Genomic DNA, 15,488 nt, shown 5'->3' with positions numbered 1-15,488 from the left:
CCGCATGACAAGAAACACCCACCCCCGGGCGAAAGAAGCAGAAAGTAAAAAGCAGTTGGAAAAAAGACCCCCCTCCTTTTTATCAATTTTACGGCGGGGGGGGAGGGGGGGGGGGGGTGTTGGGGGGGTGATGACTAAGTTATGATGAAACTCGCCAGGAGGTGGAGAGAAGTGAGAGGAGGATTTGAGAATGAGAGATTTTTGGTCCTCGTTCATTATCGTTTCTTCTTCGAGAATCAATTGCTATGCTTTAGTCGTTTGTTTGGTTCGTTGCTTATCTGTGTGAGCGATTCTGTGCTATACGGAGACCCCAAATTTCATCATTTCTGAGAATATGCTTTCTGTAAATAGGATGGTAAAATACTCTCAGCCGGCCCCCACGAGGAGGTAGAGCATCCAAACAAATTTTTCAAATAAAATTTTACTTTTCTTATTTAAAGAGTAATTTAAAAAATACGGTAATTTAGATTTTTTAAATAAAATTTATTTTTTACTTTTTAATATTGACGGATGAGTTTCTTTCTCTTTTATTAATCTTTTATTATTATTTATTAAAAAGATAAGACTGGAATAATTAATATTTATGTTTCCTTTAAAAAACATAACATCAATTTAATTTGATAGTGAAAAAGATTTAATTAAAATAATATTAACTTATTCTTATTTGATGAATCTTTTAGAGGAGATTGTATTTTTCTATACACTTATTTACCACATCAGTAGGCAAATTAAAATTTAAAGAGTAAAATCTAAATAGCCTTTTGGAGATGCTCTTAGACAAGGACTTGGGAAAAAAAACACTAGACTCCAGCTCTCTATTTTTTAAAAAATAAATTTATAAATTTAAATAATAAATTTAAATCTGAAAAATAATAAAAAAAATTTGAATCCCTAATTTATATATCAATAATAAATTAAAATATTTAAAATTATAATATCAGTAAATATTAATTAATTAAGAGAATTTTTGAATTAGAGAATCTAGTACAAAAAAATTAAATATCTAAATTTTTATTTACTTTATTTTTTATTTATATTTTATTTTTAAAATATTTATTTTATTTAATTCATTATTGATTATAAGCATTTGATTATTATTAATTCATTTTAATTGTACAATAATTTTAAAAAATAAATAAAAACCCAAGCCCGACCTAAGATCAGCCCTTAAATAGTTAAATTGCCAACCCTATATGTAAACAAGGTAGTATAAAGAATAAGCTGAAATTATCTAACTACCCATGTAGTAATATTGATTTAAAACTATGTTAAAGATTTTTTTTAAAGATATTAATAAATTACAGTACTAAACTGAAGCGTCGGGCTAGGTCACGACTCACGAATGCGAGATGGGCGATGAAAGATTAAACTAATTGGTGCCGCGACAATACGAAAAAGAAAGTTGAAAACTTTTTGGAGGTATAACTAAAATTATCATGAAAATTTTATTTAAATGTGATTTTATTATTAATTTGCAGAGTCACATTAATTAAAAAAATTTAAACAACTCTTCAAATAAGAAATATTATTTCATTTAAAAAATTCTATTTACAGAGTTTTTTAGATTTTTAATTTAATTTTTTATTTTTTATTTCATTATTCATTAAGAGAGAGAAATATTATAATTACTATTATTTTGTTAGAGGAAAAAATTTGATTCAATTATTTTTATTTAAAGAGTCTTTAGAGAGAATTTTTTTACTCTCTTATTTGTCACATAAATAAGTAAATAAGTATTTGAAAAGTTAAAATAGAAGATTCTTTTGATGATGCTCAATGACTAGGTGAAGATGACAAGTTTTACAACACATGCAATTTTAGATCTAAATTGAGCCAATTTGATTGGGTAAAAGTTCATTTGAATTTAATTCAAATTTCTTATTTATGTTTGGATTAGTTTAAAAGATTGGATTAGGATCGGGTCAAATCCGGTCGTTGTGATGGGTCTTGGGGAGTTGGGATGTTCAGCATGCGGCTGTTGCATTTATGTATGTATAGAGATGGCCAACAGACCGAGCTGACATCAAAGGAAGGTCTATGCGTGCTCGTGCTCGTGCTCGTGTCATGCCGCGCCCATTTTGTGTTTTGCACCATGCAGCGTTGTGCCTAATTTTGTTTTTTTTGCTTAGGCTTGGCCTAGCACACATGTCGTGCCCACCCTTACCATGCCCACGCATGCCATGTCGTGGGTCGTGCCATGTTGTGCCTAAGAAAAAAAGCCTAATAAGTTTTTTTCTTTCTTTTTTTAAGAGCGCGTGCCAAATTATTGACGTATTTTTTTAAGTCTAAGTATTTTTGGACCTATGTGCCTTTATTCAAATTTAATAGAATCAAAAATTCAAAACTTAAATCCATTTTCAATAATAATAAACTAATAATAGTAAGAGAATATAATATTAATTACTAAGTTTGATCTTATGGTATTAGAATTTTTTTAATATTTAATGACAACAATAATAATAAATTTTTCTTAAGGGTTAACTTAAATTTATATAAAGTCATACTCATATATCATAGTTCATAATAATATTAATATATATATATAAAGTCATGATATTTATAATTTTATTTATTAAAATCATGATATCAATTATTTATTTAATAAATTATAAATATTAATCAATTATAATATTTTTTAAAACTAAGAATTAAATGAATTTAAAAGATTTAATTTCAAGTCCTTTCTAAAATCATAAAATTTTAAGATCACTTTCATAAAAAAGTGAAACATGTTTATTGCGAATTTTTTTACGTGTCGTGCTTTAACTCATCTATAATCGTATCATATTTTTAAAATCTGTATGCCTAAAATTCTAAGCTCAACTTAACCCGCATGTATATCGTGTTGTGCCCCGCATGTATATCGTGTTGTGCCCCGTACTCCACCTAAACGTGATCGTGCTACACCGTACTATAAAGACATATATCATACCCATATTATTTCACGTGCCATCCGATTCATTGGTCATCTCTATGTCACTATGTACGCATTTTTCTAAAGTACAATCCAATCGAATTGTCAAATCAGATCAGATCAGGTTACTCTGATTTATCATTTATCTAATCCGATTCTAATTCGATTGGATAAGACATCATCTGATCCAAATCCAACATAAATCCGGATTCAATCCAAATTTAATCTGATCGGATCGCATAAAATGCCCACCCTGTAAAAACTAGATTACTAGAAGGTCATTTAAGTAATCTTGCCAACCCCTGAAAGGTTGGTTGGGTACTCCAGCAGAACCCCGTGTCAAAAGCCTTATTCTCTTCAACGAAAGAAAGAGAAGTATTTCTCCATAAACCCTAGAGAAATAATAAAGAAATAGAAAACCAGCAAGCGATGGGTCTGCTCTCTTGGTTCATGGGCAACCCGAATCCGAACCCCCAACAATCCGAACCATTTAAATCGGCAGGCGATACCCAAAACCCGAAATCCGAAATCTCGGCTGTACCGGGCATGAACGGCGCCATTGAAGTGCCGCGGCCGGCGGAGAGCGTGACGGTGTTCGAGTTCGGGTCGGTGGCTGCGTCAGCTGATAAGGTGACTATGGCCGGGTACTGCCCCGTCTCCGACGACCTCGAGCCCTGCCGCTGGGAGATCCTCCCCGCGAGTGACTCCGACGCTCCCCAGTTTCGCGTGGTGTTTTGATGATTTCATAAACACTAATTAATGCTTGTAAGAAAATGATTTCAAAGATCAAAACTTTAGAGGCGCTTTTCTGAGTACTGATCGCCTATGTGAATCTCAAAAGGATTTTCTTTTACTTAATGAACATAATTCTGTTCGAAAAATTGCTATCTTTGAGGTTTTTATTTATTTTTAATTTTTGGAAATATTTTAAATTTTATTAGTGCTAACTGATCAGCATAGTAGTTTGTTGCAGATGATTTGTAATTTGAATGGATATTTTGCATGTTACATTAGTGGCAAACTTTGTGGGAGATAACAATCAATTTGAGGAATTTTAGTATTTCGGCGTATGAATGAATGCTCCTAGATGTTTAGTCGTAAACTTAGTGAATTTTTGGTTTTCAACTAGTTTCATCTAGTTTTACATATCTAATTGTTGAGTAGGTAACTCTTGTGCGATATGCAACCTAGTGTGATAATTGTAGTTGGTTACTGACCTTTATTAAATAACGTCGTGAAAGATGAACAATGCAAGATTTTTTTCTCATTGAGGCTTAGAATTAGGCAAATGGAAATTTCTAGGAGGGAAATCTGTGGGATAAGGATGTTATTGCTACTCTTGATTGTTTTGTGGGCGAATAGACTGTTTACATTAGGTCTTGATGGAAATATGCATTCTATTTTGGTTCTAGCATGCTCAGCAAATGATAAGATAGATATGTTCTTTTTGTTATGAATTCTGAAATATCAGAACGTTATAGTGTTTTCCAGAATAGGGTTAACCAGAACCTGGTGGGAGAGAATGTTGGGTAAAAGTAATGACTTGAGGTTTTTCTGTGTTTGAAAGAAAGGGATGAAAAATCAGTGCTTGTTTCCATTCAAAGTGATTGCAGAAAATGGGGTTAGAAGAGTAGGAGAAACAGTAGACAATAGGCGACTTCCTGGACCAATACTATGGCTGCGACATTTATGTTTTTCCTTCATCCTTAAAAAATATGAGGTATACAGTATGTATTCTAGGGCATTTAGCAACACAACTTTGTTTTATAGAACTGAGATATTGAAAAATCATTACATGATAATTGTTATGATACTAGAAGAAGTGTGACATTGGCAGAGGTGTTCTTGCAGTTTCTTGGTCGTTTAATGTAGCATCTCCAAAACAAACTATTGGTGACTATGCAGCAACGCTAAAATTGTCATTATTGTATATCGAGTTTTACAGTTATAATGAGCCAATCTAGATATGAGTATGAAAAGAGAGAATGAAGTTTTGCTTGAATGCAATATCTTGAAGAATAAAATGTACCAACTTCTCACCTTGTAAGTCTTAACCCGTAACAACAGGAAATGGCAATAATCTTTCTGCAACCCATTATCACACATCATGCTGGATCATCAAAATCAAAAAGACAAATACTTCTTTTGCTACATGTATTACCACCTCAAGTTCAACTTCCTTTACGGTGTACCCGTCTTCAACTTCACTTGCTTCTTCATCTCTTAACATACTCCTCTGAGTTTTCTGTTCTTCACGCAGATGCTTCCATTCTAATATGCGTCTGCTTCATTCTTCCATCAGAATCTTCCTCCTTTGTCGCTCCCTCTCATTGAAAAACATTAATGTATCCTGATCCTCTGCCTCATATTTATAGCTGTATGTCTTCAGGTTCTTCTCAATTTCCTCCTCTTTCTCTGTACTCAGCGAGGATGGGGGCCTTGGACGCCATGAAAACTGCATAAAGACTTGGAACTTCTATTTAAATCAACAATGCAAGGGATGAGTTCATGCAATAGCAAAAATAAAATAATTGATAGCTTTAAAGAAATAATTTGACGTGTGAAGTTGTTTAAAATCACACTTAGTAATCATTAAAATCAAAGCACCATCTGTTAACATATATGTTTTCATAATGTTGATTTTGATGATAACAAACAAGATTAAGAATGATTAATCTTTTAAGATCAAATTATTTTTTATACATTTTAAATAAATCATTATTTTCACATTTTAAAGGTTTTATATTTAATGGAAAAATGATTTTATGAAATTGATTGTTTTTATTCTTTTTAAATAAATCATTATTTTCACATTATAAATGTTTCATATTTAATGGAAAAATGATTTTATGAAATTGGTTGTTTTTCAAAGTTTATGGTTTAATTGAAAGAATTTTTGAAAACTTTGATTAAACAAGTATTGCTTGAAATTTTGGTGAAGGACTTATTTGAAAAGTGTCATAGCATTTTAGGCTATAACATAATTTCAGAAAGTTTTGGGATTAACAAAGCATTACTTAGAAATTCTAAAATTGGACCTATTTGTAAAGTTTCATAACGTTTTGGGCTATAGTACAGTTTTGTAAAGTTTTGGGGTCAAACTATAATTTCGAAAAATAGTGCACTGTGCAGGTTACTGTAGCAATCACTGTAGCAAACGGCTAACCGTTTATTTAAAAACGGCTAACCGTTTATTTACAAACGGCTAACCGATAATTTCCAGAAAGCATGTTCTGCAAAGTATTGTTAAAATGATGATTCTGGAAACTAACGGTGAACCGTTTACTGAAAACGGTTAACCGATTATTTCCAGATTGCTAACCTTGAACCGTTTAGTAAGAACGGTTAAACCAAATTTGTTTCGCAGGTCTCTGGAAGTTAACGGCGAAAGGGTAAGCCTAAACGGCTAACCGTTTATTTGAAAATTGGCCCAACGGTAACTTTGACCAGCCTAAACGGTTAACCGTTAATGGTTAACGGCGAACCGTTTTCGTGCAGACAATCTATAACGGCTAATTTTTCAGCTCCAACTATAAATATGCTCAATCCAATTCAAACAAAGTGAATTCCAACGATCATCATTGAGCAAAATATAGAGAATACAACTTTCATTGAGCTTTAAATCTTTGTATTCATCTCATTCATTCACACATTGAGCTTTCACTTGTGATCAAATACATTGTGTGAGAGAGATTCATTTGTAATCCTTTTTGTAAAATCAAGTTAAAAGATTGTAAGTGTTGGGATAAACTTGGGTTAAAAGATTGGGGATAATCTCTTGTTGTAAAGGTCCATTGACACCTTGGAAGTCAATTGTAAGCGTTTGAAGCCTTGGGAGGCTAGCTTAGTGAAATCCTCAAGCCCGGTGTGCTTGGAGGCGTGGACGTAGGCGGGGATTGCCGAACCACGTAAAAATCCTTGAGTTTGCTTTCTCTTCCCTTACTCATTTATTATTGTGCTTTTATTGAATTTATTGTTTTCAATTTGATTAAGGCAATAGATTAAATTGTTGAGCGAATTACTTAGCTTAAATTTTAAAATTCCAATTCACCCCCCCCTCTTGGGTTGCCTAGTTAGTATTTCATTTGGTATCAGAGCAAGGTGCTCTTGTGTAGACTTAACCGTCTAGAGTTAAAGATCCATAGCAACCCAAATTAGCTCAACCATCATGGAAGGCCAATCTATCACTAGACCTCCATTTTTCGATGGAAATGATTATCCTTATTGGAAAACTAGGATGAGAATTTATTTACAAGCTTTAGATTATGAAATTTGGGAAGTTGTTTGTAATGATTTATTCATTCCTAGAAAGAATGCTTTAAGTGAGTTGGATAAGAAAAATATGTCTTTAAATTCCAAGACTATGAATGCTTTATTTTGTGCCTTAGATAAAAATGAATTTCATAGAGTTTCAAATTGTTCTAATGCTTATGAAATTTGGAGAAAACTTGAAATTGTGTATGAGGAGACTACAAACGAGGAGGAATTTCATGAAGTGTCGAATTTGGCACTTATGGCAATTGGAGATGAATCGGATGATGAACTTGATGAGGTAAGTGATCCAACCTATGATGAATTGTATGATGCTTTTAAAGAAATGCATGATGAGTTGATGAAATTTGGTAAAAAGAATGCATGCCTTAAAACGAAATTGCTAGAATCTACAAATGAAAATGATGCCATGCAAAAATGCAATGAGTCATTGAATGAGAAGATTAAAGGATTAGAATTAGATAATAAAACCTTGCATAATAGAGTTGCATTATCAAATGAGAAACTTAGTACTTCACATGAGCATCTAGAATCATATGTAGATGACTTGAAAAATGAAAATGATGCTTTACAGAAATGCAATGATTCATTAAATGAAAAGATTAAAGGACTAGAGTTGGATAATAAATTGTTACATGATAGGATTGCATTATTTAAATGTCAACAAAGTATTTCGTATGAGCATGAAAAATCACATGTTGATAAATTGATGAATGAAAATGATGTGCTTAAGAAAAAGAGTAATGAGCTCAATGAAATTGTGTTAAAATTCACAAATGGTCAAAAGAACTTAGAAAAATTACTAAGCACTCAAAAATGTGTGTTTGATAAAGGAGGACTTGGGTATAAGCCTTATTTGAAAAAAAAATATTATAAGAATTATTTTGTTAAGGCTACCTCCACAAGTGATCATAAAATTGTTTGTCATTATTGCAATCAAAATGGTCATATGAAGAATAGATGTCCAATTAAGAGACATGTATATTATGGAGTCAAGTGTATTTGGGTTCCAAAAGGAACCATTGCTAACACTCAAGGACCCAAGAATATTTGGGTACCAAAGGGTACAACTTGAATTTGTTTTGTAGGTACCACAATCAAGGAATGGTGGAGAAGTTCCTTGATGAAAGCTTGTGAGGATATTCACTTGAGTATGAGCTAGGAGAAAAAGATGAGGCAAGATGATTTAATTATTTTGGTAACAATTCTTGCCATATTAATTTTGTTGAATGAATCATGATAAATGAATTTGCGAAAGTATGTTTGTATGTTTACATGATTGAATTATCATTGTGTTTAACATTGAGTGCTTTATCATGATGCATGGCTATATATATATATGATGATAACTTGTCAACTCATCATGATGGATTTGTTTTTATTTTAATGATTATGTAATGCCTAAGCATGATAAATAAGTGATATGCTTTAATTCTCAATCTTAGAATACTTACATATTTCATGATTGTGTGATGTATATGCATGATAGATGAGTTATATGTTATTTCTTGCATTAGAAATTATCATGGTGGATAATTAGAAAATCATGCATTTGAGATTTTTTTTGTAATGATTTTGCCATTGAGTATAAATTTTCATGACCTATAACTCTACATCAAAATGGAGTTGTAGAGAGAAATGATAGGTCTATTCAAAAAATGGTTAAGACCACATTGATTAGACATCATCTCAATAATACTCTCTATGAGTTTTGAAAATATAGAAAACCGAACATTAGTTATTGCAAAGTTTTTGGATGCAAATGTTTTATTTTGAACACAAAAGATAATCTTGGCAAATTTGATCCAAAATTTGATGTTGGTATTTTTCTTGGCTATTCAAACATAAGCAAAACTTATAGAGTATATAACAAAAAAACTTTGATTGTGGAAGAATTTATACATGTTATATTTGATGAGTCTAATTCTTCCTCTATGGAGAAAGTTGTTGTTGATGATAATATAGATGAAAAGCTACAAGAAGATTATCAAATGATAGCCAAAAGAATGCACCACTTGAAAATCAAGAGGAGCAACATAAAGAAACAAATGCGGAGTAAAATGAAAGTACTTCTCAAACACTCCCTAAAGAGTGGAGATATGTTTCTTCTCACCTTAAGATCTTAATTTTAGAATATCCATCACAAAATGTAACTACTAGATCATCACTTAAAAATATATGTGAGCATTTGTAATAATGGATTTGATCACTTGTTCTTTACTTATAATGATGGCTTTTCTTAATAGTTATGTTGATTTTGATGATCTTATATTGTTATTGTGTACTTATGTTTTTACTTAAGTTTTCATGATAAATAATGTGCATTGATGATTACATTGTATTTGATGAAGCTTTGATCTTATGCAATCTATGATTAGTGAATGAATGCATTTTTTTTGTACTTTATCGATGTATTGTTGAATATGTCTTACTTATTTTAAATGATATCGAAAAATGGAGAAATACATATACTTCGAGAATTGTAAGTATATGAGATTTTTTTGTTATATTGAATGTCACATTAGATATTTGATGAGTTTAGTTGTCTTTATTTATAAAATGTGATTGATAATTATGGAGCTTGAATATTTGATAATATGCATGCCAATTTGGTAAAGAAATCAAAACCTCTTTGCGAAGAAGAATTTTCAAAAATTTGGCATAAACTTGGAATGATTTGATTTCTTGATGATTTTGGTAATTGATGATTATATGTGTGTTGCTTGATAAATTGAAGGAGTTGTTGGTTTGTTATTATTGTTTAAGCTTATATGGAAGTGTTTTTAATCATGTTGTGTATTTGAGGATTTGTTCTTTTTTAAGGGGAGATAAATAGATTTGTTTTTGGATAAAATCATTTCGGTAAAAATTTTAAATTGGCCATATATTTAGGGGGAGCATATAATATGATTTTGGATAACATGCATTTTGAACTTTTTTGTTGTCCAAAGGGGGAGACAAAATAATATATCATTTCGATGTTATCAAAAGACGGAGAATAATATGCATTTTGAGTAATTGTTTTGATAATTGATATTTGATTCTTTTAATGATTTTGATGATATGTGATTATGGTGAGGACTTGATGATTTTGAGATATGATGATTACATGGGTGTTTTATATGATAATTTCATGTTATGAGTTGTTGATTTGGTGGTTAATGGAATAATGGTTCATGATATTTTGGTGTGATGATTTGTGTATGGAGTTGGCATGTATCATGATTTATAATATTTTGGGAGTAATATTACTAATCTTGTATTTGAGGTAATGTTTGTTGTTAGGGGGAGATTCTTTCAAAATTTCTACTCAAACAACATGGGTAACAAATTTGCTACTTTTATTCTTTTCTTTTACGTTTTCTTTTTTATGATGAAAGGAGAGAAGAATACATGTTTTCAAATTTATAAAAATTTGCTACTTTTGTCTTTGCCAATTAAGTTTTTCTTTTTGATGATGAGGGGGAGAAAAATCCATGTATTTAAATATGTTAATTTAGCTAATTGGCAAATTGTAAAAGAAGATTATATTTAGAGGGAGCAATTTGGGAGCAATTTGTGGAATCATTCTTTAAATACATGAAATGTTTGTCATCATCAAAAAGGGGGAGATTGTTAACATATATGTTTTCATAATGTTGATTTTGATGATAACAAACAAGATTAAGAATGATTAATCTTTTAAGATCAAATTATTTTTTATACATTTTAAATAAATCATTATTTTCACATTTTAAAGGTTTTATATTTAATGAAAAAATGATTTTATGAAATTGATTGTTTTTATTCTTTTTAAATAAATCATTATTTTCACATTATAAATGTTTCATATTTAATGGAAAAATGATTTTATGAAATTGGTTTTTTTTCAAAGTTTATGGTTTAATTAAAAGAATTTTTGAAAATTTTGATTAAACAAGTATTGCTTGAAATTTTGGTGAAGGACTTATTTGAAAAGTGTCATAGCATTTAGGCTATAACATAATTTCAGAAATTTTTGGGATTAACAAAGCATTATTTAGAAATTCTAAAATTGGACCTATTTGCAAAGTTTCATAACGTTTTGGGCTATATTATAGTTTTGTAAAGTTTTGGGGTCAAACTATAATTTCGGAAAATAGTGCACTGTGCAGGTTACTGTAGCAATCACTGTAGCAAACGGCTAACCGTTTATTTAAAAATGGCTAACCGATAATTTCCAGAAAGCATGTTCTGCAAAGTATTGTTAAAATGATGATTCTGGAAACTAACGGTGAACCGTTTACTGAAAACGGTTAACCGATTATTTCCAGATTGCTAACCTTGAACCGTTTAGTAAGAACGGTTAAACCAAATTTGTTTCGCAGGTCTCTGGAAATTAACGGCGAAAGGGTAAGCCTAAACGGCTAACTATTTATTTGAAAATTGGCCCAACGGTAACTTTGACCAGCCTAAACGGTTAACCGTTAATGGTTAACGGCGAACCGTTTTCGTGCAGACAATCTATAACGGCTAGTTTTTCAGCTCCAACTATAAATATGCTCAATCCAATTCAAACAAAGTGAATTCCAACGATCATCATTGAGCAAAATATAGAGAATACAACTTTCATTGAGTTTTAAATCTTTGTATTCATCTCATTCATTCACACATTGAGCTTTCACTTGTGATCAAATACATTGTGTGAGAGAGATTCATTTGTAATCCTTTTTGTAAAATCAAGTTAAAAGATTGTAAGTGTTGGGATACACTTGGGTTAAGAGATTGGGATAATCTCTTGTTGTAAAGGTCCATTGACACCTTGGAAGTCAATTGTAAGCGTTTGAAGCCTTGGGAGGCTAGCTTAGTGAAATCATCAAGCCCGGTGTGCTTGGAGGCGTGGACGTAGGCGGGGATTGCCGAACCACGTAAAAATCCTTGAGTTTGCTTTCTCTTCCCTTACTCATTTATTATTGTGCTTTTATTGAATTTATTATTTTCAATTTGATTAAGGCAATAGATTAAATTGTTGAGCGAATTGCTTAGCTTAAATTTTAAAATTCCAATTCACCCCCCCTCTTGGGTTGCCTAGTTAGTATTTCACCATCATAAGGGTTACAATAGTGATTAGTGTTAAAAATTGTATGTTTATTAAGGGGTAAAAAAGTTATTGTGTGCTTATATTATAATTTATATTTGTAATTATGTAACATATTGTGAATTTTTAATTATTTGATTTGGTATATTTTATTGTGTTGATTTGGTAAAAATAATATTTTCACGCAATTTGAGGCTCCAAGCAAATGTACGGATGTCAAATTTAGATTCCGAAAGTCTGAAAGTTAGGTCACTGTCGAAGAGGATTCGTGACTTTTGTTGTAAACTTATTAGTTTTTACCACGTAAAATGTGGTAATTGTGAAATTATAAATTTTTACTATATTAGGTGTAGTAATTATTAGTGGAATGAGTTGGGTATGCTTGAGTGGATTAAGTTAGGTTTATGTTTTGTTAGTGGGACAAATGTATGGTTATGATGTAATTAGCTTTATCTATGTGTATGGTGTGGATTAATCACGCATTAGTATGAATAAAGAGGGGGGAACACACCTCTCCACACCTTTTCTTCACTTCTTTCCCCTCAAAATCTTCTTCTCATCTCTCTTTTTAATATATTTTCAATAAATAAAATTAGTTTTATTTCCAATTTTCAAATACGATTTTTTTAATTATGTATTTTTCAATTTTAATAATTACTTTTATTTCAATTATACTTACCTAAATACTAATAGTTAGGTAAGGTGAAACTCTTAGTAAAAAAATATGATTTAATCCAATTCTATTTTTAATTATATAAATTAAATTATTTTCTATCTAGTTTTATCCATATTTTATATTTTGAAATTTGGATTTATTGTAGAAAAAACATGGGAATTTGGCACAATAAATTATTAATATCTTCGTATAAAGTAAGGTAAAATAATATTTCGACTTATTGTAGACAAGTTAAATTTTCGCATATTAAGTACTTAATCCATAATAAAATTAATAGGAAAATGATTGTAATTTATACAATTAATCTTTTGGGCAATAAAATAAAGATAAAAAAGAATTTATTAAATTGTATTTATTATTAAGAGTAGATCCATAACTCTAACTAATTCAGTTTCATAATTTCACTTAAATTAAGTTGCACATATTTAAATTTTCTTTTCTTTTTTTTGGTAAATTAAAATAAAAAATTAAATCTTTTCTATGTGGATCGATCTCGGACTCACTGAGTTATATTATAACTAAACACTCTTATACTAGAGAGTAAATTAAACAATTCTGAGTCGTGTCAAGTTTGTAGCGCCGTTGACGGAGAAAAATATTTATTTTGTTTTATTATTTTTTTACTTTTTGTGTAAATTTTCATTTACCCCTTTTTCCTTTTCTTAATTATGTTATATTCACAAAATCTCTCAAAATTTCACTTTCACTCCAAAGATTCTCGTTTCTGGTTCATTCTTCTCATAATTGCAGTTTGATCACAAAAATATAGAAAGTTTTTAAATATGTCCCCTGCCGAAATTTCTCATAATAATCAAATTTGGACTACAACTTGAACTTCTTTGGATCATGTTTGGACTTAATTGGACCTTATTTTGACTCAATAAACTGAATATTGACTTTAAAAATTACTGCGAAGGCTCAATAATTTGAATTAATCATTTAATTGACTAGTAATTTTTATAATTTGAAAAAAAAAAAGAAAAAGAGTCTACTCTTTGAGATAATTATTTCTTTTCTTTCTTTCTTCTTTTAATTTCTGTAATTTAATTTTTGCATTTATTTTACTTTTCTTTTTCGTATTTACTTTATTTATATGACTGGTTTACCGCCTATTTAGATATTTTAATTTCAGTTAATTAATTTTCAGTTTATTTATTTTTATTGCCCATTTTTTTCTTCTTGTACATTTATCTTGTTTATTTAATTTTCGTTTTTTTTAATTTGTGTAATTTTCATTTAGTTTTTTTAATGTTATTCATTTGTTTGTGTATCTTTACAATATAATTTCACACACACACACACACACATCTTCATCATCATTGCATGAGACATTGGTCTCGAACATCAAGTGGCAAATTAATTCGTAAATCTCAATTACCACCACTAATCATAGACGATATCCAAGACGAAAACTTTTTGGGTAGACATAATCCTCAAATTGATCAAGGAGACAACCATTCTCAACATAATGCACATTATCAGAATCAACCAAGAACTTTCAGAGACTACATGAATCCAACGAGAACCGGACCACCGTCGTGTATAATATTTCCTCCATAAGCATCTTAATTCAACTTCAAACCAGGTATTATTCAACTTTTACCAACATTTCATGGTTTAGAATATGAGAATCCATACTTGAATTTAAGAGATTTTGAGGAAGTTTATAATACAAACACAGACCAAAATTGTAGCATGAACATAATTAGATTAAATTTTTTTCCTTATTTATTAAAAGATAAAGGTAAAACTTGACTACAAAACCTTATATCTGAATAAATAATAACTTGAAATAACATGCAAGAATAATTTTTGAAAAAAATCTTTCCATCTCATAGAACCAATTCATTTAAAAGTCAAATTACTTCTTTCACTCTAAAAAATAGAGAAACATTATACTAATGTTGGGATAGGTTTAAAGAATTGCTTAACATATGTCTATACCATAGTTTTGAAACTTGACGATTAGTCACTTATTTCTATGAGGGCTTGACACCTCAAAGTAGACAAGTTGTCAAAATTATGTGTACTGGTGAATTTAAAGATAAAAATCCTAATGCACTAGATTACCTTGACAAATTAGCTCAGAATGCACAACATTGAGATACTGTTAGAACTTTTGAATTGACAAATAAACCTTAACCACATCCATCCAATGGAAGAATCAATAACCTTAGGGAAGATCATGATTTACAAGCAAAATTTGAATCCCTGGTCAGGAAGATTGAAGCTTTGGAGAATAAAAAGAGTGATTAAGTAAAACATGTTCAAGAAATTACATGTGATGTTTGTAGTTCTAACGATCATTTCACACAATATTGTCCCACTTTGCCTGCACCTAAAGAATGTTTGCATGACCAAGCTAGTGCCATTAATACTTTTAATAAGCCAAATCCATATTCACAGACTTATAATCCTGGCTAAATACTTCTTCCTAATTTTTTCTTCACTAATACTATTTACACATTTTTCCCATATTCTTATCCTTCTCCTAATTTTCAAAACCTCCTTCTATTACTCCATTTGATTACACTTCTATTAATTACCTTCTATGACTCAACTCTTTTTTT

At 30.3% G+C, this 15,488-nt stretch overlaps 2 protein-coding genes across 2 annotated transcripts in view; one reads left to right on the top strand and one right to left on the bottom strand.

Moving 5' to 3' along the window:
• Positions 1-356, bottom strand: part of LOC18044104 (phosphoacetylglucosamine mutase) — a 5,403-nt gene extending 5,047 nt beyond the window's left edge. Inside the window, exon 1 of the mRNA XM_006436745.2 lies at positions 156-356. Coding sequence (XP_006436808.2) covers positions 156-216 — 61 coding nt within the window. The 5' untranslated portion in view covers positions 217-356. The remainder of the gene's footprint in view (positions 1-155) is intronic.
• Positions 357-3,199: 2,843 nt separating this feature from the next.
• LOC18043250 lies at positions 3,200-3,835 on the top strand. Its single transcript, XM_006436741.2, has one exon. The coding sequence runs from the start codon at positions 3,344-3,346 to the stop codon at positions 3,650-3,652; it is 309 nt and encodes a 102-aa protein (XP_006436804.1). The 5' UTR covers positions 3,200-3,343; the 3' UTR covers positions 3,653-3,835.
• The last annotated feature ends 11,653 nt before the right edge of the window (positions 3,836-15,488 follow it).

The sequence above is a fragment of the Citrus clementina genome, unplaced genomic scaffold (assembly GCF_000493195.1).
Source record: "Citrus clementina cultivar Clemenules unplaced genomic scaffold, Citrus_clementina_v1.0 scaffold_4, whole genome shotgun sequence".
Lineage (NCBI taxonomy): Eukaryota > Viridiplantae > Streptophyta > Magnoliopsida > Sapindales > Rutaceae > Citrus > Citrus x clementina.
The sequence above is the reverse complement of the archived record's forward strand: the minus strand, read 5'-3'. Positions and strand labels throughout refer to the sequence as shown.

Excerpts from the sequence above, each read along its gene's own strand:
- LOC18043250 (XM_006436741.2), top strand. The coding sequence starts at position 3,344 with ATGGGTCTGCTCTCTTGGTTCATGGGCAACCCGAATCCGAACCCCCAA.